Raw genomic sequence first — 27754 nt, forward strand, 5'->3', positions numbered from 1 at the left:
TGCGCAGGGGGAGGGGCCCGAGTCCTCCTTTTCAACCTTGTCCCGGCTCCGGCCTTTCAGGCTCCCAATCTGACAGAACACCGGCTCCAAGTACAAGTCGCTCCTCCTCCTCCCGCTAACCGGACTGACCGCACACCGCCCGGCCATGTCTCTTATCACAGCTAGCCGCCTGTGCGCCCGCATCATCGGAGCCAAGGTGAGCCGGGACATAGTGACCGGGGCACTCCGGGTGGGGGCCGGGGGGAGCAAGGCCTCATTCAATGGCTCACACCCCCCCAGCCCGGGGCAGCTATCTCTCTATCCATTCCCCCCACATGGCTATAGCTCGGCTTCCCTCCCTTCCCCCCAGTGACCTGACTGCGGCTCCCAGATCACATTACAGGGAGTGCCCACAGAGCTGCAGGGGCTGGGTAATATCCGGATAGGAACGGAGTGTCAGCTCCTGGGGTCAGTCCATGGTTCCCCTCCTCTGTCCAGGGCTGTGATGGCTCTCCTGGGGTTTGGGGTTAATTCTAGTTCCTTGCCATGTGCATAGACCTACCAGTAACTGTGCTGTTATATAACTCCATGTAGATTACTTAACTGGAATAGACACCAGGTCTGCAGATTTTATGTTATCTTGTGCCCTTCCAGGAAAGGTCACAATTAAAATGAGTGGCCAAGCTAGACTTCCAGTTACATGGTATTGATCGTGTGATAGTCACTGCACAGGACTGCACTATTGGTATATGGAGAAATTGATAAATATACTTAATAATGGTTAATTATTATGTTCTCAGGCTCAGATATATTCTATCGAAATTAAATCCTATTTTTCCTAAATAACTTGGCCTTGTGTTGCCTACCCACTCCTTGTAGATTCCACTAGACTAGATTATTAATCTGCATATTTAGCTTGAATTCATGTTTCTATTTGAGAAAATCCTATTTCACTTGTGTTGATATTCTTTCACACTAGTGACTGTGAAGATTATTGGATATATACAAAGCAGCCATGTGTTGGTTTAATTATTAAGCTGTGTTTTACATAAAGATTTGCTTCTGGTCAATCTGAATGAGCACAATTACAGTAATCAAGACTTAAAAAAATAATACACAAGTCCATCGCCCTCACATGTTTCTCTGGCTAATCAATAAAAAGCTTAAAGCTATTGCCAATTCTGCCACCTATATACATTCCTAAAAATGTTACTATTTTGTTTCAAATGTGTACCTTAGGATGCCTTCAAACTCCACATAAACTGTAGCACTAGTCTGAAGTATGGCTAGTGAATCCCTTTTCTTTTTATCTTTTTGCCTCTGTTGTAATTTTTCACTTGGCAACACAGCTGACACTGAAAATGGACTGTCATAAACTGTTCTCAGTGCTGTGTACATGAATTCACCCTGCTTAACTGAATACAGATTTTTCTTTTCTAAAAAGTCACCCCTTGTCCAAAAATCACTTGATTTAATTTAATCCCCAGTATTTTGACTGATGGATATGACATGCCAACACTGTTCCAGCCATTGAAAAGTGAATCTGTCAAGTAGAATGACACAAATGGAATGATTGCATCACCAACACTGTAAAGATTGATTTAAAAAAATAAAAATTGCAGTTTATGTGCTATTGACATATAACTTGCAGTAGTATATATAGCCAGTAAGTATGCTCTTAACCGGCTTTAGCTTTACAGACACTATCCTTTCAACTCTTGTATTTCCTACAAACTTTGCCTGCAGAATATATACATACAATATAACTGCTTCTTTGAAGTTGACCTTTATCTTCATTCACCTATTTAAATTTGATGGGGCAAATTTACGTAGCAATATTCAGTAAAATTGCCTATTTTAAGTCTACAATATAAACTTTATATTTTAAGTCACCTTGACTTTTAGAATGGCCTGCACATCATCATGAAAAAAAAGCCTTGCTTGTTGTATTGAGGTGTAAAGCTTTGTCCTATTGCAGGGTTAAAGAGAATATCAGATTTTCTTTTGGTTTGTAACCCTTCCCCTAGATAGAAATGATTTAGAGAAATGTTCAAGGACAAATGTTCACGGTTCTCTTTGGGCTGCCCTTGTGTGATGTATTGTGCCTGGCCAAGAGACCTGTTATTAATTACAGTGTACATGTTCACTTGGATACTAATTTTCTTGGTTGAAGATTTACCTACATAGAAAGAATAATACAACATGTGATACAATTTCTATCTTTAGTCAATTTGTAGTTTTTTTTTTTTAAATTAATATCCTTTATTTTTCTTTCTTTAAATTCTCCATAGTTTTTAAATTATGCAAAAAAATAAGTTTGAACAACTTATTTTTCCTTAAAGGGACACTGTAAGCACCCAGACCACTTCAGCTCATTGAAGTGGTATGGGGCTTTGTCCCTTTCGCACTTAGTGCTGAAATGTTAAACATTGCAGTTCCAGAGAAACAGCAATGTTTACATCGGAGGGGGTGGTCTTCAATCCAGCGCCAAGGGGTGTCAGGGATGGGATTAGGTAAGTAAATAAAGGAGTTTTAACCCTTTATTTACTGGGGGGGACGGGGAAGTGATAGTTCCAGGAAAACAGCTCTGTATTCTTGCACTATAGTATCCCTTTAAAGGGACACTATAGTCACCAGAACTACCAAAGCTTAATGTAGTTGTTCTGGTGTGTATCTCCTGTCCCTGCTCGCTTTTTAATGTAAACACTGTCTTTTCATAAAACAGATGATGTTTACCTTGCAGCCTAGAGACACCTACAGAGGCAGTCACTCAGATGGCCACTAGAAGTGATTCCTGGGTGTGCAGCACTGACTTTCAGAGTCTCCACACTCTGCATGGATATGCTGAACATTCTTCATAGAGATGCATTGATTCAGTACAAATAAACACATCCATTGGTAATACAGAGCATCAGACAAAATAAAATATAGAGGTGGGGGGAGGAGGGGCATCCACAAAACTAGCTGATTGCCTTACCCGCCCATACAATCCTAACATCTTAGGCACCTATATGTGTGGATCAGAGAAAAGGCCGTCTTTATATTGCTGCCTAGTAACCGTAACACCTCTAATGGCAGTTGCTCAGGCAGTCACTAGAAGTGTTTCCTGGGTCAGTGCTGCACAGTGTGCAACACTGACATTGAGTGTCTTCAAGCTTTGCATTGGGGCACTGAACATTCCCCCTGTAGAGATGCATTGATTTGATGCATCTCTACGTGGAGATGCGGATTGGCACAGTGCAGCATTTCCAATATCCGCACATGTGCAATGTCCTTTGCATTGGATTAGCTGAGATAATTAAAACCAATGATCTCTGCCACAGACTCTGGACCAGGCATGGACAGCTGTGAGACCAGTGTAGCGTGGTGGGAAAAAGGTGAGTAGTATCAGGAACACATGTTTTTATTTCTGAAACTATAATGTTCCTTTAAATTTTGGTAGGTGGGGGATGTGTTCTGTGTATTTAAACTGAAGAATACTATAGCCTTTGCTGCTGTCCAAGAGTGGTGGGAGATTGAGTTCAGGGTTAGTTTTGTGTTTGCAGAGAATATATTGTTTGTATGAAATTACTTTCTTTAAATGTATAATGCAACTTATGGTGGCTCTTGTGCTGTGACATTTCTGAGCAGTGTGATTAGTGCATCAATGCTTTATTTCCATCTGGCCATCCTTTTAATGTGGTTTCTACTTGTGTTTGCAGACTAGGTTGTTACTTACTGAATCCACCCACTTGGCTTTGTTTATTGAATGGTAATGTTGCTAGGGACCGAAGGAGCAATTCAGACGTTCATACATTGTTTCAATTTCTAGAGTTTAGAGGTTAAATAGGATTATGTAACTGATGTTGTTTAAATTAAATAAAAATTATATATCTCTATATTACACGCACATAAACACTGACCAGCCACAACATTAAAACCACCTACCTAAAACTGTATAACTGTGTTACAAGACTTCTGAACTTGTCTTGTGTTATGTGGCACCAAGAAATTAGCAGCAGATTATTTTGCAGGCTTCCCCAAACTCTGGCCCTCCGGATGTTGCTGAACTACAACTCCCATGATTCTCAGCATATCTATTTCATTCATAGAATCATGGGAGTTGTAGTTCAGCAACATCTGGAGGGCCGGCGTTTGGGGAAGCCTGAGGGATACTATAGTTCCAGGAATACAAAGCTCTATTCCTGGCACTATCGACCCTCCTCCCCATGCCTCCACCTCCCCGGTAACTAAAGGTTTAAAACTTCATTATTTACCATATCCAAGGCTCTGGGTTGCTTCTCCTCTGCCCCGCGACAAGCAGGCTTTAATGCGCATGCACGGCAAATGTTGCGTGCGCATTAGACCTCCCTATAGGAAAGCATTGAATAATTGCTTTTCTATGGGGAAACATCTGATGCTGGATGTCCCCATGCAGGCTGTGAGGACGCCCAGCGTCTGATACCGGAACAAAGGTCCATTTTAACCCAGGTAGCCCTCTAGTGGCTGTTTGGTAGACAGCCACTGGGGGCAGACTTACTTAGTTTCTCTGGAACTGCAATGTTTTACATTGCAGCACTAAGTGCATAAGGTACAGTGCACCGAGACCACCCAACCCATGCCTTGGATTTGTTGTTCCAGCACAGCCTGTAGATGCGCAGTCATCTTAGAGGACAATGAAACACCTTCAACTCTTTGTTCAGGAATGGTTTGAGGAACATGACAATTTTTGCAGTGTCATAGGGTGCATTATCCTGCTTAAAGAGGCCACTGCCATGAAGGGGTGTACATGGTTTGCAACAATCTCTAGGTAGGTGGTACATGTCAACGTAATATCCACATGAATACCAGGACACAATGGTTCCCAGCAGAACACTGACCAGAGCTACTGCCTTTGTCTTTCTGTCATCTTTGCATAGTGTGTCCTGCTGCCATGCCTCCTACAGGTAAATAACACACATGCACCTGACCTTCCACCTGATCTAAAAGAAAATGTGATTCATCAGACCAAGCAGCCTTCTTCCCTTGCACCACGGTGCGGTTATGACACTCGTGTCTCCATTGAAGGCGCTTTCATTGGGAGACGGTAGTCGAGATCTGCACTCTGTCCGGTCTTCGGGTACACAGCCCCTCATGTAGAAAACTGTGATGCACTGTGTGTTGTGACACCTTTCTATCATGGCCAGCATTGTTTGTTTTCTGTTTTCAGCAATTTGAGCTATAGTAGCTGTTCTGTGTGATCGGACCAGGCAGGTTAGCCATTGCTCCCTATGAGCATCAATGAGCTCCCATGATCCTGACACCGGTTCACTGGTTGTCCTTCCTTGCACCACTTTTGATAATCAATCAAAGCTTACCAGGAGCACTCAGCAAGACTTGCCATTTTGGGGATGCTCTGACCATCACCATTTGGCCCTTGTCAAAGGCACTCTGATCTTTTTGTGTTTCCATTTTTTTCCTGCTTCCAACATATGAAATAAAAGAACTGACTGTTCACTTGCTGCCTAATAAATCTCCCCCTTTGACAGATGCCATTGTAATTATATAATCAATGGTATTCACTGTCAGTCATTTTATTTTTTAAATTCTTTATTTATAACAAGGTGAAACACCAACATCACAATACACAGTGTAAAACATCACAATAGTATAGTCTTTAGTAAGATCCAGCGTAAGCCTTGAGCCAATTATTCAAAACAGATCGTGTGTTACAGGGGGAGATGTAGCCACTCAAGATAGGAGTAGTCACCCGACCTCAGTGCCAGCCAATAGGGTCTTACCCTCTGCTAGAAGCACAGGAAGGGGATCCCAAATCATTCTCCTTTAAGGGAACCTGGTATGTAAGCGTCCGGTTCCCCCATAGGTGTTGGAAGAAATGAGAGCGGTGGTCCGGGTCCCCCTTCCTTTTTACCTAATCACCCGCGCCACTGTCTATCCATGGTGCCCACACTCTATCAAACCTCGCCGTCGTGCCTCTGACCTTCGCTGTGAGTTTATCCATAAGGAACGTATCCTTAATCTTTTGTATTACCCTAAGAAGAGGGGGGGGGGGGGGGGGAAGGTTGAAGCCATACCTGGGCCATTGTCCGCCTCGCCGCCAGGTTTACATTATTCAGCAATTTCAGTTCCGTCCTGGTCCAGCCCTCAAGAGGTCTGGCCAGAAGGAAGACCCATAGGTCCAGGTCTATCTCCCTACCGAAGATATCCTTCAGTAAGTTCGCCACTTCCTTCCAGAGTGGCGTGATCCGAGGGCATTCCCACCACATGTGTAGGTAAGTCCCCTTGTGACCGCAGCCTCTCCAGCATAAATCAGTGGGTATTCTGTTCATCCTGCACAACTGCACCGGGGTGGTATACCACCTAAACATGGTCTTATATGCTTGCTCCTGTATTGAAACACAAATAGCCGAGGCTGCGGCAGCTTCCCATATCTCCTGCCATTCCACCCCCTCTAACTCTTCACCAAGATCCGCCTCCCACTGGGCTATGTACGTAAGGTCCCCCCATTCCGACGTGGAGGTGCTCAGTTGTGCATATAAAGCTGTTATAAGGCTCCTCGGGAACTGTGCCCTAAGGCACATAGCCTCGAAGAAGGTAAGCGGTTGCAACGCACTAGATTTATTGCTCGGGGCCTGTGCAAAGTTCCTGAGTTGTACAAAGCGAAAGAAGTCAGAAGGGCGAAGATCTGCCCTGGCCTTTAAATCCTCAAACTGAAGCAGTGACCCACCTTCATATAGCTGGCAAAGGCGTTGGACACCCGTTCCCTCTATTCCTATGAAGTCCCTGGCGTATAGTCCGGGGGGAAAGCTTTGTTTCTGAGGTAAGGGGTCAATGGGGATGTCCGAGAGGACAACCCGTATTTGACCGATGCAATGTCCCATATCTTCATCGAATTTGCTATGGCCGGGCATTCAATTCGTGTTGTCGGTCTATGTTCACGAGGAACCCACATAAGGAATTGTGGCTTATCAGGTCCCATTAGGGATGACTCAAGGTCAACCCACCTCCGTTCATCTGGAGGGGTGTGCCAATACGCTATCTGCGTGAGTTGGGCCGCCAAGTAGTAAAAATAAAAATTTGGCAATCCTAGGCCCCCCCTAGATTTTGTTCTATAGAGGATATTACGGGAAACTCTATGCTTCCTGTTTTGCCAGATGAATTTCCCTGTGGCTTGTTGAAGCGGACCCAAGTCAGACTTGGTGAGTCGAACTGGGAGAGCTTGGAACAGGAATAAAATTCTGGGGAGGATATTCATTTTTACCGAGTGGATTCTGCCAATCCAGGAGATTGGTTTATCCTGCCATCGTTCCATATCCGAGATAAGAGTGCGAATCATGGGAGTGTAATTCTGCTGAAATAGCTGGGCGGGGTCTGCCGTCAGGTGTATCCCCAGGTATTTAATGTGATGCCTTTCAATACGAATATTGTGGTTATTTCCTATTCGAGCAATATCAGACTCACTCATACTTATAGGTAAGGCGCACGACTTAGGCAGATTCACCTTGTATCCAGCCATTTCACCGTATGTCTCTAGGACTACTGCCAGCGCGTCCATTGACTCCGTCGGTTCCGTCAGAGTCAGCAGAACATCGTCGGCGAACGCAGACACAACATATCTCTGGTCCCCCACCGAGATACCGTGAATTTCATCAGTGCATCTCACTTGTTGTAATAGAGGTTCCAGTGACAAAGCAAAGAGCAGGGGCGACAAGGGGCAACCCTGTCTAGACTGTCAGTCATTTTAATGTTGTAGCTGATCAGTGTGTGTATATGCATGTGCAGCCTCATTCGCCCAGTAGGTGATGAGGTATGTTTCAACATACATTGCTGAATTTATGTTGATGTATTGGACAGGTGTCTCCTGGTGCTCACATCCTTACACGGACAGCTACCTGTCCTGATACATATAGAACAAGCACCTCCCTTGATTCATATAGAACAAGCTTAGAGCTACTTGTACTGATTCATGTAGAACCAGCTTAAAGCAGCTCCTGCCTGTCCTGATTCTTATAGAATCCGTTTACAGCACTGAGCTGGGAGCCAAGCCCTCGGATAACCATATTGATTCTTGCCATTGAAGAACCTGCTTAACGTGATTGTCACACCCTATTTTCTATATCACATGTCTTTCATTTTCTTGCCAAACAAACTTCTAGTTTGGTACTGGTTTTGTGGAGATAATGTTTGCAAAATCTTGATTGATTTTTTTTTTTTTTTTTTTTTCCTTTGGTTGTGATATTCTACGTTGGTATCTTCTGATAATGGGGCAAATGGCTTTTGTTTATCTGTTTTATTGTATGCAACACATTTTTTTTTAATGTTTTCGTACCAGTACTGTTCACTTGTAACAGAATGATTAAACTCTGAAGACCAGTGGCCTCTGACACACGAGCCATAAGATCACTACATTGTCTCCTGATGCACAGCATGACGAGACAAGAGTGTGATTGGCTGTAGCTGTCCTGGTTCATGAAAGCAGCCACACTGTAGCCGCTCCCCCTGAACTTAGTCCAGTGTCTCAGGCTGGAGCATAGCAGTGTTTAGTGCTCTTAACTCTTGGTAGTTACCTGTATTTTGCGCATGTAGCAGGGACGCCTAGTCGGCAAAGATTTCTGAGCAGAAAGGCTACCCACTTCATTTACCAACCAGACCCTTAGCCCACCAGGTGCAGTGAGAAACCTATGCATTGGGAGAGGGACTGATGTGCCAATGGGTGCAGATAGGCTCCTGGTGTGTACAACTACATCTATGCATCTCAGGTGCGGCTAGTTTTAAGTCACAATATGAATAAAGCCGTCCACAGCCAATCAGTGAGTAATGTTATATCCTGCCCCCTCATGAAATTGCATTGGGACAAGCAAGAAGGTGTGGATTGGGATATGGAGAGAGGAGAAAAGGTATGGGAGAGATAAAGGACATGGAGGGGAGAGAATGGGCATAGGAGTTGGTGATGCAGATATAGGATTATGGGCATTTGGAGCGAGGGGAATCTCCAGTAAAGATTACAGACATGGGCAGGAGCTATTGACAGATTGAAGAATGGGCATGGCAGGGCATTATGGTCAGATAGCCATATGGGCGTAAGACAATGGGATTAATGGCTAGATAGCCATATGGGCATGGGAAGGATGCTCAGATAGCCATATGGGCTAAAAACAAAACCATTCCGTTTTCTCTTTTAAATTCAGTGTTTGCATTTCGAGATGAATAAGTTGGTTTTCTGTTGTAGTTTGGGTACTCAGGCTCATAGATGTTCGCCATTAATGCAGTTTTATAACTGCTTTTTTTTTTTTTTTTTTTTTTTTTTTTTTACTTTGACCCTGGACTCAAGTTTAAGATAAGATATCATATAAAATGGTGTTGTACTTGTCGGGTTGAAAGTACATTTGTATTAAATATTAATAGTTTTTTCCTCCGATTCTCTCATGCAATATTGCAAAATGCAGGAGCTTTGTTGGTGTAATAGTTGGTAAAATAAGGAGTGGGTAAAGAAGTATGAGATATTAACATAAAGTATTCCCACAACCTCCCCAATTTCAGGGCTCAACCCTACATCACATTAAACCATAGCAGATTTGTACATTTCTCAGTCCCACCCAGAAAAAAATGGGTGAGACTATTTGGTAAAAAAAAAGAATCAAATAACATTAATGAATCTTGTGGATAATAGGTATTTTGCAATTATTTTTTCATTTGAGTCACCCATTATTTTCAAGATATTTGAGTGGTTTGACATAAGATCTGGCTTTTCTTGACAGCCCCCTCTGCCGCTGCATTTCTCATTTGCTGAGATTGCTGGAGTGAGTCAGACCTGCCCTCTCAGCCAATTGGTGCCACCCAAGATAGAAATAATTTAAATTGATAATGCGGAATTGAATAGTCTGCATTTGATTGGTGTGATAAAATGATTCTATTTCTAGTTCATAGTGCAGCAATATAACATTACAACTGCATCTGCATGGTTAGATCTGGAAAATATTACAAAGATTTACGTACTAGAAAGAAAATTCTTACTAAACAGGTAGAAACATTAACACATCTTATGAATGTAAGACTGCAAAAATGTTTTAGTTTGTCTCCATAGTGTATATGTATATGCAGTGAGATGCTCTCCTTCCTAGCTTTCTCTGTTACCCGATCGGGTTGTATAAAGTTTCTGCATGCCCTCCCCCTAAGCTCTATTAAACTCTACAAGGCCAATTTATTGTCTTTAAAAAAAAAAAAAAAAACCACACACACACACACACTCGCAAGCAGTAGTATCCTGTATAGATTATGTAAAAATACCCCAAAAACTAATTTACTCCGTTTTTGGTTTTCATTTTTTCATCCTTTTGTAGAAATATTTAGTGGTAAAAAGAGAATCTTCCTTATCCTTACAACATTCGATCTAAAACAGGGTTAATTTAATGTAAATCACTAGTTGGCAAGATTAAATAAAATTCATGATTTTATTCAATTTTTATTTAGTTTTTTTTTTTTAAATAAATTGACACGTATACTGGCAAAGAACGAATACATACTGTTTTTTTCTAGTTATATGATTAAACAGCTTTCAAAAGCTGCGTTCAGTCTGTGCCAGCCACAAGCCCCCCAACACAATAGCTTTCCAATGCTTCTCAATGAGTTGTTGTATAACTTACTGAGAAGGGCCGCTTGCCACTTCTGTTGGCTCTGTGGATAAAAACAGTGTTTCTGCTCCAAATTATAAAAGTGCAGATTTCTATTGATATGTCAGTCTATTCAAAGCATTTCGGAAAGCTGAAGTGTCTGGGGTAATCCTACATGTTACATGTCCCGGCACACATGACTTGCTGCCTAATGTCAATTCTGTGTGTAATTTACTTCTGTCGACACATTTAGCGCTTCTTGTATTTATCTCCCCTCTGGACCTTCCTGGACACTGTTATTTTTATTGTATTCCCTCTCCTAACAGCTCAGTAAGCACACAAATGCCGTCTAAGCCAGTTAAATAGTCCATTAAAATAGAGGGTACTATGCCCAACAGGGTATTATGATTGAAATAAAAAGAAAATCAACCCTAAAGGTGTTCATTGTGTGATTAGCATAATAATGAGATTTAAGATCTTTTTCTGAACAGAAATGTATTTGTTTTTGTGAAAACGTACCCGTTATCACTCTGAAGACAAACGTTCAATTAACATGAATTAATGCAATTAATTTACCAAAAATTTAAATATTGCATGAATATAAAGCCTCATGCTGCATAGCTAATCAATATTTCATACTTATAACCTTTGGACAGTAATGTATCCTAAATAGAAAACTATCTTTAGATGAATTTTCATCCAGAAGCATTTTATTAAAATAAAGCAGATTTAAATCAGAAAAGAATAAATATAGATTTATTTTTTTCCCGTCTATTTTTATCCACCCTAGTGTAAAATTCTTGGATGCAGAAGTAACCGTTTTGTCCCCCATAGTAAGTATGTCTTTTAAAATGGTGAAATACTTTTTCTTGTAAGGAACTGCTTGTAGTGCTAACCAGTGTTAATGATAAAACCCTTGGGATTTCTTTCCATGTGTATTTTCAGCAATGCTATCTTCCCATGGGTTTGCCTGGTTCATTAGTACAGGCTGATGGTTATATAAGCTTGTTGGCACACAGCAATAGTTTGTCTTTATTCTCTGTTGTCAAACCTGTGAATAATGGGCACAATTTCTTCTTTCTTATCCAAACAGAACTCCCCTTGTGTACTGATTGCTGCGCGACAAGCAAGCACTGCTACGGTGAGTCTCATGCCATTTTTGTCCCCCTCTTGTGTTGCTTTTAGATTATTTTTGGCATCGGATAGCGCATTTCCACTTTGAATATATTTTGAGATTTATGTGCTTCTTTTTACCCCATTTTCTATAGAACCTTAAGGATGTCCTGTCAGATCTCATTCCCAAAGAACAAACCAGAATCAAGAACTTCAAGCAGCAACATGGCAAGACTGTCATCGGTCAGATCACTGTGGACATGGTGGGTACAGCATTGATTCTAATGCTAGGAGATAAATCTTGTGTCTCTGAGTTAGCATATGATTTATTTTCTTTCTTTCCAAATGTTAAACCATTATTTCCCATGAATTTATACTGTGATCTTCAAATGTCTTTTTTCCCTGCCAGGACATTGCCTGTAAAAATTCAGAAAATTGCACAAGTTAAAGGGACACTATAGTCACCAGAACAACTACAGCTTATTGCATTTGTTCTGGTGAGTTGAATCAGTCCCTTTAGGCCTTTTGCTGTAAACACTGTCTTTTCAGAGAAAATGCAGTGTTTACATTACAGCCTAGTGATAACTCCGCAGATGGCTTCTAAAACTGCTTCCTTGGGCAGTGCTGCAGAGTAAGCAGCACTGCCTTTTAGTGTCTCCACCCTCTGCATGCAGACACTGTATTTTCCTCATGGAGATGCATTGATCCAATTCATCTCTATGAGGAGGTGCTGATTGGCCAGGGTTGTTTGACTTGTGCTGACTCTGCACCTGACCTAGCTCCTTGACAGTCTTAGCCAATCCCACGGGGGAAGCACTGTGGCTCAGACCAGCACTTCTGATGATGTCAGCACACAGAGACTGTTACATAGCTGAAAAGAGACTTGCGTCCATCAAGTTCAGCCTTCCTCACATTTGTTGTTTGCTGTTGATCCAAAAGAAGGCAAAAAAAAAAACAGCTTGAAGCACAATTTTGCAACAAGCTAGGAAAAAAATTCCTTCTTGACCCCAGAATGGCAGTCAGATTTATCCTTGGATCAAGCAGTTATTACCCTACATTGAAAGATTATATCCTTGAATATTCTGTTTTTGCAAGTATGCATCCAGTAGCTGTTTGAACATATGTACGGACTGTGATAAAACCACCTCTTCAGGCAGAGAATTCCACATCCTGATTGTTCTTACAGTAAAAAACCTTTCATTTGTCTTAGACGAGTTCACGTGCTTAGGACTTGAATAAAAGTAATCTTTTACTATATTTAGGAAAGCAAGAGGGGGCCAGGGGGGCTAGCTCGTGGTTTTAACACTATAAGGTCAGGAATACATGTTTCTGTGTCTGACCCTATAGTGCTCCTTTAAGTGAGAAGTCTGGCATGACCTAAAAAACGAGTAGATGCTCAATTAATGGACATGTTCTATCAAAATATGACCATCCATAAATGTTCTGCAGTTTTAAACATTTTAAAATCTCTTCAATTTGAATCTGGTCTGTGCAGACCCTCTCCCAATAAGATATTTCCTGTATGTATAGCAGCTTGGATTTCTTGACAATGTCAAATGTTTATTTTGACATCAAATGTACTACTTATTAAAGGGATACTATAGGGATACTATAGTCGCCAAACACTTTAGCTTAATGAAGCAGTTTTGGTGTATAGCTCATGCCCTTGCAGTCTCAATGTTTAGTTCTCAGCCATCTAGGAGTTAAATCACTTTGTTTATACAGCCCTAGTCACTCCTCCCTGCCTGTGACTTACACAGCACTTCCTGTAAAGAGTCCTCTAATGTTTAAACTTCCTTTATTGCATATTCTGTTTAATTTAGCATTCCTTTCCTCCTCCTGAGTTATTAGCTTGCTAGGCTCTTCAGCAGTCTCCTGTGTGTGATTTAAAGTTACATTTACAGATCAGGAGATACAAACTTTTAAATTAAGTTACATCAGATTGAAAACTGACATTTCTTTTCCCCATGCAGGCTGTGTGGTGACTATCGTGTTCATTTAAGGGCAATATTGTTATGACATGGAAATGACTTGCTTTTTAAAAGAACACTCTAAGCATCAGTCACTATAACTGCTATTGTTGTGGCTAAGGTGGAGATTGTAACTTGGTGATAAGATAAGCCCTAGTGTATTATAAACTATCCTTAAAGGGACACTTCAGCTTGCTTTTATATGTGAAGCGTGTTTAACCCCCACCCTCCCCCAAATTGGTGATTATGGGACATGGTTATTGACTTGCTACATATTATTTTTAAAGGACGTGTAACATTTTTTTAAAGGGACACTGTAGGCACCCAGACCATTTCAGCTAATTGAAGTAGTCTGGGTGCTGTGCCCCTTTTGCACTTAGTGCTGCAATGTAAACCATTGCAGTTCCAGAGAACTGCAATGTTTACATTGCAGCTCTAAGTCTACCCTCTGTGGCTGTCTACCAGACAGCCACTAGAGGGCTTCTGGAATCCAAACTGACTTTTTAGTCCTCATGTTCCTCCAGCATCAGATTTTCCCCATAGGAAAGCATTGGGTGGGGGGGGGGGGGAGGGGGGACTTTGTTTTCGTGGCACAATAGGATCCCTTTAAGTCAGTTCATGTTAAATAATAATTTATAGACATTTAGAAGTTAAAAATACATTTGTAAACGTTATCATGCATTCATATTTTTGCTTTTATTAGCCCTGGATATCTGAGTTCTTATTGCCAATTTGACTTGTTTTGATTTTGTTTGCAAGTGTCTGGAAGCTACTTGATAGCAAAGGGAATACTACTTTTTATTTTAAATCAGCAGATTATTTTATATTTGCTTTATATCCATGCATGTTGCATTCCATTTTAGTGCATGCCATTTGCAACATATCTTTTTATTTTATTTTTATGATGTGCTTTTTAATCGAAGATCCTGTATTGAAACACAGGAAGGATTTGAGTAGATACGAAGAAAAAAATAACCTATTTGTTCTGCCTTTCAGGTTTATGGGGGCATGAGAGGAATGAAAGGATTAGTCTATGAAACATCTGTGCTTGATCCTGATGAGGTAAAAATTACCCTGATGCATCTTCACTTAACAGTATACACATTTTATTCCCATAAGCACTTTGTAATCTCTGTTTCCAGGGCATCCGTTTCCGTGGCTACAGCATCCCTGAATGCCAGAAGTTGCTTCCCAAGGCACCAGGAGGAGAGGAGCCACTACCCGAGGGTCTCTTCTGGCTCTTGGTGACTGGAGAGGTGCCCACCCAAGAGCAGGTAAATCTTGCGTGTTAAAATTAAGGATATCTGCCTTTCTTTTTTTTTGGTCTGTAATCATTTCAGAATGGCCATGTGTTGCACTGAGCAGTAACTCTAAATTCATACCGACCATAACTTTGGATGCTTAATCAAGATAGTTTTCCAAAATAAAATACACTGAAAGCAAATGTGGCCTATTGTCCAGTCACATGGCTTCAGTAATAGTAAAGTTGTAAAATGGTTCACCCAAATAATATTTAATATCCAAGGGCAGATTTGTGCCAGAGATACAAAGACTGATGATCAGTAGAGTTCGTATTGACACTTGAAAATCTCTGGTACACAACTGCTACGTATGTGAGTCTGTACCCTCTTCAGCTTTACCAGGGGAAAAAAATTGTGCACATGTACTGGACACTTTAGAAAACTTTGGCTATTTTCGCCTACATTTTTAATTTCACTTGGATTTTTGGGCAGTTCTCACATAAGTAACCCTGTTAGTGTAATTGCACAGAATGCAAGTAAGTGTTTAAAGAGACACTATAGGCACCAAGACCACTTCAGCTCATTGAAGTGGTCTGGGTGCCCTATACCAGGTCCCTTAAGGTAGTTATTGCAGTTTTTCAGGGTTAACTCCACCTCTAGTGGCTGTCTACCTGACCAAATTTTGGTCTCCTAACTGGACGCTAGGACGTCCAGCGTCACCAAAAACCTCATAGAAAACCATTGTATAATGCTTTTCTATGGGGAATCCTAATGCGAGTGCAGCCATTGTTGCAAGTGGAGAGGGCAATAAGGGAGCTATAGTTCCTTTTCCTGGCACTATAGTTTCCCTTTAAGGAAAGGCTACAAACACACAGCAACCAGAAAAGAGCCAGGATAGGGATTACTCACGAGAGAGAGAAAAGTGGACAGACTACTTTTTGGGAAGAGCGGTCTGAAAAGTAGAGTTGGAACTGGTTGAATCTAGCCACAGAGACCTGTCAGCCTAAGTAAGGAAACATGTATACATGCTGTAATTGTCAATAAAATGTGTGCTGGGTGCTACATATTATAAAACGCAAGAGTTCAGTCTGTTGGTATTTGTTTTAAACTTGTGACCATGTATGATACTATAAGTGGGATAGATTAAAAAATAAATTGTCAGCGAGTCCACAATTCTGTATAGGAGGTGGGTAGAAGGGAGAAGAAATGTGGAGGTTGTTGCTTGGAAAAGACTGTCAATCTGAAAGGAATAGAGTAGCTACTGGCAGAAGTTTAATTCGTGGAAAATTGGAGAAGAGACAGCTATGGCTCTTAACCTTTAAAGCAGTGTTGACTTTGCATGATTTGAGTGTGGTTCATAGCAGCTGGACTCATGAGGAACTCCTTTGGCATTAGCCCTGTAGAAGGACATCCTCCATCACTCAGGAGGATAGTTCTGACATCATTGCTTGAAGGGACCAACAGCATTAGTTGTGTTGGCAGACTTCTGTCACCCACTACCAGCACAACGCATGCTCTTGGTCCCCTGATGCAGATGTAAAAAAAAAAAAAAAAAAATTTTTATTGCTTAATGTAAAATCGTGGCAGTTTAGTTTTCAGAGATGCATGCGTGTGACTGCTGCCACCAGCCACGTTGTTTAGTTCCAGTTTTCTAAAGTCGTGAAAGGACACCTAGCGAAGTGGATTTGTAGTGTAACAGCTAGGGGGCCTCAGTTACTCATGCTGTGTTTTTTTAATTGTGGATTCAATACAAGGGCATTGACATAAAGCAACTTGACTTTGAGGTAATTTTGTTAAAGAACAAAGAATGCTTTATCTTCATAACCGTAATTCTTCCGTTTGGTCTGTTACATATTATACGTGGTCACTTTGTGCTTCGATAACCCAGTTTTCCTTACAAAGGAAATATGTCCACTTTATATAATGCAGGTTTTGTAACCAGTGACTGTTCTGCCGGCTTCAGTTGTTTAGTAGGGAACATTGTGCGAAACAGTCAAGATGGTCCTGCACAGGAATAGAAAATGAGAATTCTACCCCATTCCTTTAAATACCATTATAGTCGGCTTTTGTATAATGCTTGGTGCACATTCAATTACAATATGGACTTGCAATTAATTCTGTAGTATGCACACACTCACTCTTTTCCCAAAATGGCAATGGTGTACATGTCTGTGATAGCTGGTTGGTTAAACCTCAAAGCTGTTGAATAAGCTATAGATTACATTACCTACTCTTTAAAGTGGACTATGGTTTTGTACATGTGACAAAGGTGTATGTGTGTTAGGAGGTTTATAGTCTGTGAAGAGTTTTATACAACTTATTGGTGGTAAAACCAGTTAAGTGTTGGGGTCTTGTTAAAGATCAGTAGCTGAAATGATATACTTCTTTTAAGTTATCTGAATATGAAGGTTTATTTTAAATCTGCAATCATCCTTATATGCTGTGCATTTATATCTCCTTGTATGTGTTTATAGAATATGGAATAACACAATATGAGTCACCACTCCTTTAGTCTTTGAATGCATCTTGCTTGATTATTAATATAAACATAATATACAGGCTTTCGACTGTTGGCAGAAATATTTGTTTAAAAGCACTTTTTAATTAAAACATTTTTCCCCCTCTCATTGTCAGGTCAGCTGGATTTCTAAGGAATGGGCTAAGAGAGCTGCCCTGCCTTCTCACGTAGTGACCATGCTTGACAACTTTCCCACCAACTTGCACCCCATGTCCCAGTTTAGCGCAGCCATTACCGCCCTAAACAGTGAGAGCAACTTTGCACGAGCCTATGCTGAAGGTGTCAACAGATCCAAGTACTGGGAGGTAAGAGCTGTCTGGAAAAGTGATTTAAATGGGGTGCAGTGGGAACTTGAGAATCTAAGCCATGTTTATCAAATGTTAAAGACAGATTTAAGGCTTCTATTTTCTAACCTCTTTATTATTATTCTGAACAGTGCGATAAAATTGCATTAACATTTCACCTGTTCTCTTCCTGTATATTAAGAGGACTGTTTGTCTTGTTCATACGTGATTTAAAAATGTAGAGTTTATGGGGTAAATTGTACAGATCTTTGACATGGATGTGAGACGTCTCTGGAATTGGACATTCTGAATTTCTTCCCTTGACCTGCATGGGGCAGCAAGCCCATTGATCCAGGAATACCTTTTCTGCTGCCTCATTTGTATTTACTAGTGCTAAAGTCATGGTATGCCGATGCCTGCTATACCTTTCTCTACATAGAATATTGAGGCTGTTTTGTAGGTAATGGTTTTTATAGGTTCATATCATGTTAATGAACCAGCTTCTGCAAATTCACTTTTTGATTTGTATTTTCAACAACTGAACATTTTCAACCATATTATTAATAATTATTATTCATCACTAATATTATATTGTAACTGGGCTGTATCCCTGCCTTCCCAGTGTAAGGTGAGAGATGCCATGCACAATACTTATCATATCACTGTGCGTTGTCCCTTGTAGAAATTAATGGAAGCAGCAGTACTGCTCCATTTTCGTTATAAATTCTATCTTTTTGAGTCTGTGTTGCTTTAATGTATTTATTCATGAAATATGGCTCACTAGGGTCTGTGTCAAATTGTAAGCCAGTCACTGGAGGAAGAGTAAAGCCTATTCCTGAAACCTTTTATAGGAACATTCATTGGTTTTAGTTAACTTTGTGTTTATTAGTTATTATAACAAGAGAAACAAATTCAACTTTCCCAAATCCAGTTTTGTATCGGTGTGCCAATTAAGTTAGTTTAATTTCGTAATGTTCATTGCCAATGATAATCTCACATCAGTAGCTAGATTGAAAGCTCATTAGAGCAAGGTCTACTTCACCTCTTTTATCTGGCAACATTTATATTCTGTCAATTATTTGCTCGGTTTTTCTTTCTGTCTACTGTGTCATTGTAGACTGTTTCTGAATAAATGGGCGCTGTACAGAAGAGTGTTTGCACGAGCCAGTATTGTCAAGTGCTATTAATTTTTGTTTTACTGTGATACTGTTCCATTCTCTGGGAATGTTTTGGGGGTTTTGTTTACTTTAAAATCAGCAGAAAGAATTAAACTGCATAACCCAGTAGTCTGTCTAGCGTAATGTGCTGTTTGCACCAGTCTGTTTGCTCTTTATTAATAGTGTATACATACCATTTTTTGACAGGTGTGCTTGATTTATTGGTGTCATTGGTATGACTGTAATGTCTTTAAGTCTGTAGTTATTTCTGTGGTTTTATGTACGATATGTATGTATAATGCCAACCTTTGACTTGTGCACAGTGATCAATTATATTGCTGTGAATTTAACACCTGAGTTACACAGTTGAACCTGAGAAAACGAATCAAAGTTATCTATGTAAATGTGAAACAGACTCACATGACTTGTCAATGTCATCCTGTCCTTGGATTCCTTCCTACACACTGGTGTAGTCACACTTAGAGTACAGAGCATGTAAAGTATTTAATGTATGTGTTGGGTAAGAAGGCATGACGCACAATGCTGTGGGTACTTCGTGATTGCGTTTGTAAATTAACATGTGATGGATTAATTCACATCTAATATGCTCTTTTGACTTCATGCCAGGGTCAGAAGGAATAAATGTGTGGGATTTGTTTTTGTTTTATGAAACTGAAAGGAGCAAGCTGTCCCCAGCCCCTACCCTTTTGCTCAAAATGGGGAGTTAGAATTTAATGTTTGCACTTTGGATTACATTGCTTATAAATGGACTGTGTATATGAGAACAATGAGGCTTTGTTGATAGGTGCTAGTGTTTCCATAACCCACCATTTTGATATTAAAAATGTTCCTTCTTGCAGCTGATATATGAAGACTCTATGGACTTGATTGCCAAACTTCCCTGTGTGGCTGCTAAAATCTACCGTAACCTCTACCGTGAGGGAAGCAGCATTGGAGCCATTGATTCCAACCTTGACTGGTCCCATAACTTCACAAACATGCTGGGATACACAGAACCAGAGTTCACAGAACTTATGAGGCTTTATCTCACAATCCATAGGTAAGAATGCTGTATGTTCTGTTTGTAGTAACTGTTCTATACTCATTTGTCAGTTAAAAGGTGCAGGCTGATTTTATTTTATATATATATATATATACATATAATAATAATAATAAAATCAGCTTGAACCCTTTAGCTGCATGGGCACATTATTTTCCCATTCAAACAATCAGGGAAAATATGGCACTGTTATTTGTGTTCAATACCACACGCACGCAATCTGGTTCCTAACAGAATAATAATGTGCCCACCGTGCACACTAAATCCTCAAACTGCAATGGCAGATCCTCCCCATACACACATTCTTCCTTCAAGTTCAATGAGACGTATTCTGGTTTTATTGCCTTTTCTTATGTATTTCATGCTTCATTCTTTAAGCATAATGGTTTTCTGCTATAAAAATATATTTTAGAAGTAGTAAGCTACTGCAGACTTTATAGAATATATCACTATCTGCAGTGGTGTATCCTGGTTTTGTGCTGCCCTAGGCAGGACAAAACTCAGGCGCCCCCCTCCCCCCCGCGCCACCCCCACCCAACCTTTCCCCCCGCCCCGCATTCTAAATACACACACACACATTCACTGACAGATACGCGACAAACACACTCACTAACACACACACTAACAGACACACACTCACTAGCAGACACAAACTAGCAGACACAAACTAGCAGACACACACGCTCACTAACATACACGCTCACTAACATACACGCTCACTAACATGCACGCTCACTAACACGCACGCACACTAACAGGCACGCACGCACACTAACAGGCACGCACGCACACTAACAGGCACGCACGCACACTAACAGGCACGCACGCACACTAACAGGCACGCACGCACACTAACAGGCACGCACGCACACTAACAGGCACGCACGCACACTAACAGGCACGCACGCACACTAACAGGCACGCACGCACACTAACAGGCACGCACGCACACTAACAGGCACGCACTCACCCACCCACATTTTTTTAAAATTTATTTTTAACAAGGGGAAGGGAGCACTTCCCCTGAGCTGTCTGCTCAGCTCCCTCGCGCGCCTCAGAGTGAGGCTGGGAGCCGGGATATGACGTCATATTCTGGCTCCGCCTCCCAGCCTCACTCTGCGGCTGGCGAGGGAGCTGAGCAGACAGCCTGATCGCCCAGCAGCCCGCCGGCATGTCTGTTAGCCGCAAGGCTAACAAGACATTTGCCTTGGGCATTTGGGGGCGGCTTTTTTTGCCGCCCCCTGGAAAATGCCGCCCAAGGCAAATGCCTTGTTTGCCTCGCGGGTAATACGCCCCTGACTATCTGGTTTTCTTCACAGTGTGTATTATTCTAGATATGTTAGCTTGCATGAGCTTTAAAGGAACACTATAAACACCATCAACACTACAAAGCACTATAGAAAATTGGCATCAGAAGTGCTCTGGCAAACCTCCCCACTGTAATGGTTGGACTTCTTACCTGGTCATTGATCCCTGCTTCAGTGAGAGCCACAATCTGTCAAAGACCAGCAGTTAGTTTGGCCGAGAGTGATTTGCTGACTCTCAGCTAATAAGCTGGTCCTGCCCTGCAGGGCTTGGCTCTGTAATGCCAACAGCATTTCTGCTAGGAGCTTCTGGTTCTCATTACTAGAAAGTAAAGGGCAGGGAATCGGCGCCTGGCAGACCTCAGGTTATTCTTTGACTGCTTAGATTGAGTGTGCTCTATAGTGGTTATCCTGCTTGGTGTTTTCCTCTAATATAAGTGAATATTATATCTTAAAACTTTACTCTGGGCACCTGAATGCATATGTATACCTACACATCTACCTCTTTTCCATAAAAGAATCCAATTTCTTATGCATGGGTGTTTGCCATGCAGATTCCCACGTCCCCTGAGCGGATGCTTCATGCTTTTACGTAAAGGAGCTAGAACGGTGTTGCAGCAATAACTTTGCCATGTTCATATTATTTATATCTGAAATAATGTACTTTAGACCCACACCGTCAACTCTACTCATTTTTTCTACTGCAGCGATCATGAAGGAGGCAATGTTAGTGCACACACCAGTCATTTGGTGGGCAGTGCCCTCTCCGATCCTTACCTTTCCTTCTCGGCAGCCATGAATGGACTGGCAGGCCCTCTTCATGGACTGGCTAATCAGGTATGTATCACAGCAAATAGAATCCTTTAAGCAAAGAACTGTGAGCATCCTCTCATGCCTTTCTCTCACTGTTGGTTTGGATTCCAGGAAGTTCTTGTGTGGCTGACAAGCCTGCAGAAAGATTTAGGAGGGGAAGTGTCTGATGAGCAGCTGAGAGACTACATCTGGAACACTTTGAACTCTGGCAGGGTATGAACACTACTACTATACATACATTTGTTGTTTAAACTGATGTCAAGACTATTTAATCACTAATCTTTCCCTTCATTTTCCATTCAAGGTGGTTCCTGGCTATGGTCATGCTGTGCTGAGAAAGACTGATCCTCGATACACGTGCCAGAGAGAGTTTGCTCTGAAACACTTGCCCAACGATCCCATGTTTAAACTGGTGGCTCAGCTTTATAAGATTGTTCCTAATGTGTTGTTGGAGCAGGGCAAAGCAAAGAACCCATGGCCTAATGTGGATGCTCACAGTGGAGTCCTACTGCAGGTTAGAATTACACACTCCTACTAATATGAGCACGCCTGCTAATCCTTTAGTCTGTCTTTGAAAAGCTGGTGTAAATCCTTTAGGACTTTAAACACACAAATGATCTGTTAAGAATGGCATTTCTCTTTTTAACTGTATAATTATTGCATCTCTACACTGTGTAAGCCAAAAGGTTAGCAAATATATTATCCATTATTTAGAAACATAATCTTTCATTCCATGGATTTGTTGGCTGCCATAGAGATTCTGTGTTCACATTTGACCCAGCATCCATTCAGTCGATCAAGGAATGCTTTCTGCTTGACTGTTAATTGATTCTCTGTAGGGATTTAGTACACACAGGTCTTTGCTTACACATGGTTTAGCCAGCATGTTAAATTACGAAGGCTCTCTTATCTATCCAGCTTTCCTACTTAATAATTTCAGCTCAGTTCACTAAGCAGTGAACCAGACTGTGACGGAGCTCCCTGTACTCCTGGCTGGGTACCTCCGCCAAGGACCGCTTCCTAGCTGGAACAGGGGACAAACCGCAGCACTTCTGCTCACAGTCACCGTGGCTTGACTGGGGCCCTGGAACCGCTCTCTTCTGGAGCCGAATGGGGAACTCCCTCTAGCAACCCCCAGACACTGGACGACACTCAGTCCTGGGAGCACTAGTCCTGGAGCCGAATGGGGAATTCGCTCTAGACACCCCCAGGCACTGGACGACACTCAGTCCTGGGAGCTCTAGTCCTTACAATGACTTTCCCCTCTGAATCCTCCACGCTGGAACAGTGATTAGCCCTTTCCCCTTCCAGTAACCAGACGACACATAGTTCTGGGAGTACAAGCTGGAATACATTTAATGGCAACCACAACTGGCCTTATATGCAGGTCCCCATGCAAGGGCCTTCCTCTTCTCCCCCCTCCCCCCCCCCTCCTGGACCGGAGAGTAGACTACAGTAAAAAAAAATACACACAATTACATTGGCTCTCAGGTCCAGGACACTCTCATACCAAACAAGATAATCCATCCCCTGTGCCTGGGAGATAATTGAGTCAAGCACTATATTAAACTCCATTATCTCCCAGCACAAAAAGCACACATTTCCCAAACATCCCAAAAGTACCTTAAAGCAGAAAACCCCATAAAAGTTACATCCCCCAATAGCCCCGATCTGGGTGACCAACATATCAAAAAAATCACCCAGATCGGTTCAGAAATTTCCAGGAAGTCATAATTTGACCGCACGAATGGTCCCTAGCCGAAAATAGTTCCATAGAATCATGGCGAAGTGCTGCTGGGGGACCGACCGGGAACGGCAAAGTCCTCATGCTGAAAATAGTTCCAGGGCTTTTGCGGCTAAGTCCCCCTGAAGTCTATTCGCGGTTTGGTTCTATGCGAACTAATAGAAAGTGCCGAATAAAATATGGGTCTTTACAGTCGCTGACCTGGCCCATAGTTGGTGGGCAGTAACTGGCAATAGGAAATATGGGTCAATGTTGAGCTGCAGCAGAATACAAATCTGGGATTGCTGAAGTAGTAGGTCTGTGAAATTCGGCACAGTGAGGTGTTTGTCTCAGTTTTTAAATTTACAATTTTCTATTGAAATCGTATAAAGTGAAAGAACTTTTATAAAGTGTCTCAAATATGACACTCCAGACACATGAGCACTTTAGGAAACAGATGTGTATTGTGAATTGTTCCTGTAATTTCTTTCATAACAAATCTCTAATTTTCAAACTCAAAACTTGAGATTAAATAGTGCAGTTCCTGCATGTATATTCTGACATTTGAATTGGCCATCACGATACCCTTAATGTATACAATATGTTTCTGTATATGCAATAAGATTGTGACGCAAACCTTATTACAGTTTCTAACCTATGCCATTCCCTTTTTATTTTATTTTTCTTGCAGTATTATGGCATGAAGGAGATGAATTACTACACAGTACTTTTTGGGGTGTCAAGAGCACTGGGTGTTCTTGCTCAGCTCATCTGGAGCAGGGCTCTTGGATTCCCACTTGAGAGGCCCAAATCCATGAGTACAGATGGTCTTATGCAACTGGTGGGAACAAAGTCTGGTTAATCCCAATGGAAAGAGTGGCCTCAGCCCCTGTGCTGAGAGTTTATTCAAAAGACAGTTCACCTTTTGTTTCAACAGACTGCTTTGCACCCCACCATTTTTCTGAGCGCTGACAAGAAAACAAATTCTGGTTATTTATGCTAAAAACACATTTTTTACCCTGTATTACTTCCCTTCAAGGCTGGGAGATCAACTTTGATTTATCGATCAGAAAACCCATTCTTATCAGACACACAGAGAGCTTGGCCGTGAAAGCTGCGCTGCATATTTTACCCTATTTCATATCTGAAAGTATTTCTTTCTACTTATTTATAAATCTGATAGATACAAACCTTTTCAGAATTTTTTTTTTTTGCGTGTATACCATGTTATCACACGTTGAGACCCAGCCAATAGATATACTGTGAGGAAGCTTTATCTTCTATTGTGATCTATTACAGTTCTCTAAACTGTGCTATAGACTGCAGCTGGTTGAGTTCTCTTAAATGGGCTTAAATAGGATGTTTTGGCATAACTCTGGCTATCAAGAGAGTACAAGCTGCTCTAATAGACAGGCCTACAAAGTATTAAAATAAATTGATAAGATGCATAAAAAGAAATGTAATGTTACCAGAAATATAAGTGGTACATGTCTGGCAGTGTTTTGGGCCTAAATAATATGTAGGGATGCACATTATCATTTGGCCACTTTGGTTCATTACTGTCAGGGGGAGACATTTTTGTTTGACTACAGAAGAACGGACTTTTTTTTTTTTCTTAAATCCTTTTCCTCAGTTTGGTTTTTAAGCAGGATCTGTCCAGGAGCAATATTTTTGTTGTGGGTACCTGCAGCTTTTATTTAGTTTTTTTTTTGGGTTTTTTTCTCGCTCTTTCTCAAATGAAGCTTTTACTTTTATCAGTTTTGCCAGAGTTTGTTTTATATGTGTAAATTCCTGGTAAATACCATGTGTGAGGGAGCGATTTTCTTTTTATTCTTGTTTGTATGTTAAAAGGTAAAGCCACTGTGATGAATTGGTTGATTTTTATGAGACCATGTTTCCCCAAGAGTAAGAGCTGCTTTTGCCCCTACTTTTTTGATGTCTGTACTTATTTGCTTGTCACTGTCCAGCATCACCCAAATTATTTTGGTGAAAAAGACGATTGGTGCGCTTCCAGATAAATTGGTTACATGTGTCACTAGCTAGATTGAATGAATTCAGAGTGTTTATGCTGCTGAAATGTTCAAACATGTGATGAATTTGTATCAGTTTGGCTCCGCAGCTAGTCTCATTGTCCGAGAAAAGAGCAACCACCATAACCCAAGTTTAGTTTGTAATCTTCCTCTAAATATTCTTTCAAAAAGAAAGAAAGGGAACCAGTTATTATATTTTTTTTGGCTCACTGGTAAATACACTCCTCCACATCTACTGACTGCATAATACCTCCTACCCTTGTCCGTACAGAAACTAAAATGCCAGCAAAGGCTGTGGAAATTATGAATGTTCCAAATCACAGTATACTTAAGGTTGTTCTGTATAAAGGCAAAATAAATGTTTTTATTAACTACACAATGTGTGATGAGTCGTGTTTCTTATTCACACTGCATACCTTGTAAGCTTCGTAGTGTTGCTGAGATCTCATGCCCTTTCATGAGGTTCCGTTGACCTCCCATTCTGCATTGGATCCATAACTAGCATTGGTTACCGCCTTGATTTGTTTCTGGTATGCACAGAAAATGTATGCATTGGAAGGAAGAATTGGATACTTACCAGAAACCTTTTCACTACTTTCTTTCAAAATGAAAACCCATTTTAATAAATACATTTTGTTATTGGCCTATTTAGGGCCCTAAAGTTCCAACATTACAGCAGTTAGTACATTCGAATTCCCATGGACCTAAACCTTCGTAGCGATCAGATAATTCAGTCAATTTTACAATATGTTTTTGAATGTTATAAAGCCTCTGTCTTCAATATACAAACCTAGTATAAATACTAAATTTACTCAAATCTGTTATACTGTAAAAAGCGCACACACACACACACACACACACCCTCCTGTACAGCTGTGCATTCCTTCTAATTCTGACTGCAGCTGAAGTTGCAGAAAATCTCTCATATGCAAATCTCTATATATATTAATGGGGAATCAGAGCACTCAAAGTATATTTTTTGTTCATTTACACCTGACTTGTTCCCAGAGTTTTAGTTGTGTATAATGTTCTGTATTTTCTGTTTGGGTACTTTTTTAGTATTTTAATTGTGGATTTAATAGACTATATGAATTCAAAAATGTATTTTTAAAGGGGGGAGGGTAGAGCACTGAAGAGTGAAAGGAGGAGGGGAAAAAATGCAAAATGTCTAGTGAGCTCTGAATTTGGAGCTGGTGGTAGCTGGAGCACGATCAGCTGCCTGACTATTCCTCTTGTTTCCTAGTGTCGGATTACTGTACAGTGCGTCCTTCAGTTCAGACATGAGTGGCAATCTAAGTATAGTCTCTATCCCGAATGCCACTCCAAACCTTGCTCAGAAAAAACAGTGTGTGGTAATACAGCATTTATCAAGGTGATTTACTTTGTTGCTGAACAGTATCCCACACCCCTCATTTGACATTTAGCAGATTTATATTGGTTATCTATTCTCTGCAGTGAAAAGTTGTTGAGAAAATAAACCTAAATGTATTGTCTTCTACCTGAAATGCATTTGGAATATGCAGACAGAAAATATGTACATTTGTGGGATGTAACATAGAATGTGACGGCAGATAAGAACTTTTCGGCCGATCTAGTCTGCCCAATTTTCTAAATGCTCTCAGTAGTCTCTGGCCTCATCTTATAACTAGGAAAGCCTTATGCCTATCCCACGCATGCTTAAACTCCTTTGCTGTGTTAACCTATACCACTTCAGCTGGAAGGCAGTTCTATGCATCCACTACCCTCTCAGTAAAGTAATACTTCCTGATATTATTATTATTTTTTTTTTTTTTATTCTTTATTTTATTTGTGCATGGTTTGACAGTGAGCATGCAGAGCCACGATAGCTGCTGCAAGCAGTTTCATATTATCACATAACGTGGCAGATTAAACAGCACAGTTTTGTTTTGTTTTTTCAACATAAAGTTAACAAGCTATCAGACTGTTATGATTTATGATAAACAAGCTAAGCA

The 27754-nt window shown here is 41.0% G+C and overlaps 1 protein-coding gene across 1 annotated transcript; it reads left to right on the forward strand.

Moving 5' to 3' along the window:
- Positions 1–26160, forward strand: CS (citrate synthase). The gene is made up of 11 exons (XM_063426280.1): positions 1–196; positions 11662–11709; positions 11837–11944; positions 14648–14713; positions 14794–14925; positions 17527–17715; positions 19712–19911; positions 21923–22052; positions 22140–22241; positions 22333–22542; positions 24443–26160. Exons 1-11 carry the CDS (start codon positions 146–148, stop codon positions 24611–24613), a joined length of 1407 nt encoding a protein of 468 aa, XP_063282350.1. The 5' UTR covers positions 1–145; the 3' UTR covers positions 24614–26160.
- Positions 26161–27754: the final 1594 nt, after the last annotated feature.

The sequence above is a fragment of the Pelobates fuscus genome, chromosome 1, assembly GCF_036172605.1.
Source record: "Pelobates fuscus isolate aPelFus1 chromosome 1, aPelFus1.pri, whole genome shotgun sequence".
Classification (NCBI taxonomy): Eukaryota; Metazoa; Chordata; class Amphibia; order Anura; family Pelobatidae; genus Pelobates; species Pelobates fuscus.

What these genes read in the sequence shown, in the direction of transcription:
- CS (XM_063426280.1), top strand. Translation starts at nt 146, where the DNA reads ATGTCTCTTATCACAGCTAGCCGCCTGTGCGCCCGCATCATCGGAGCC. An exon ending in GACAAGCAAGCACTGCTACG is followed by an intron (nt 11,710 to 11,836) that starts GTGAGTCTCATG and finishes CATTTTCTATAG; the next exon opens with AACCTTAAGGATGTCCTGTC. An exon ending in TTCATGGACTGGCTAATCAG is followed by an intron (nt 22,053 to 22,139) that starts GTATGTATCACA and finishes TTTGGATTCCAG; the next exon opens with GAAGTTCTTGTGTGGCTGAC.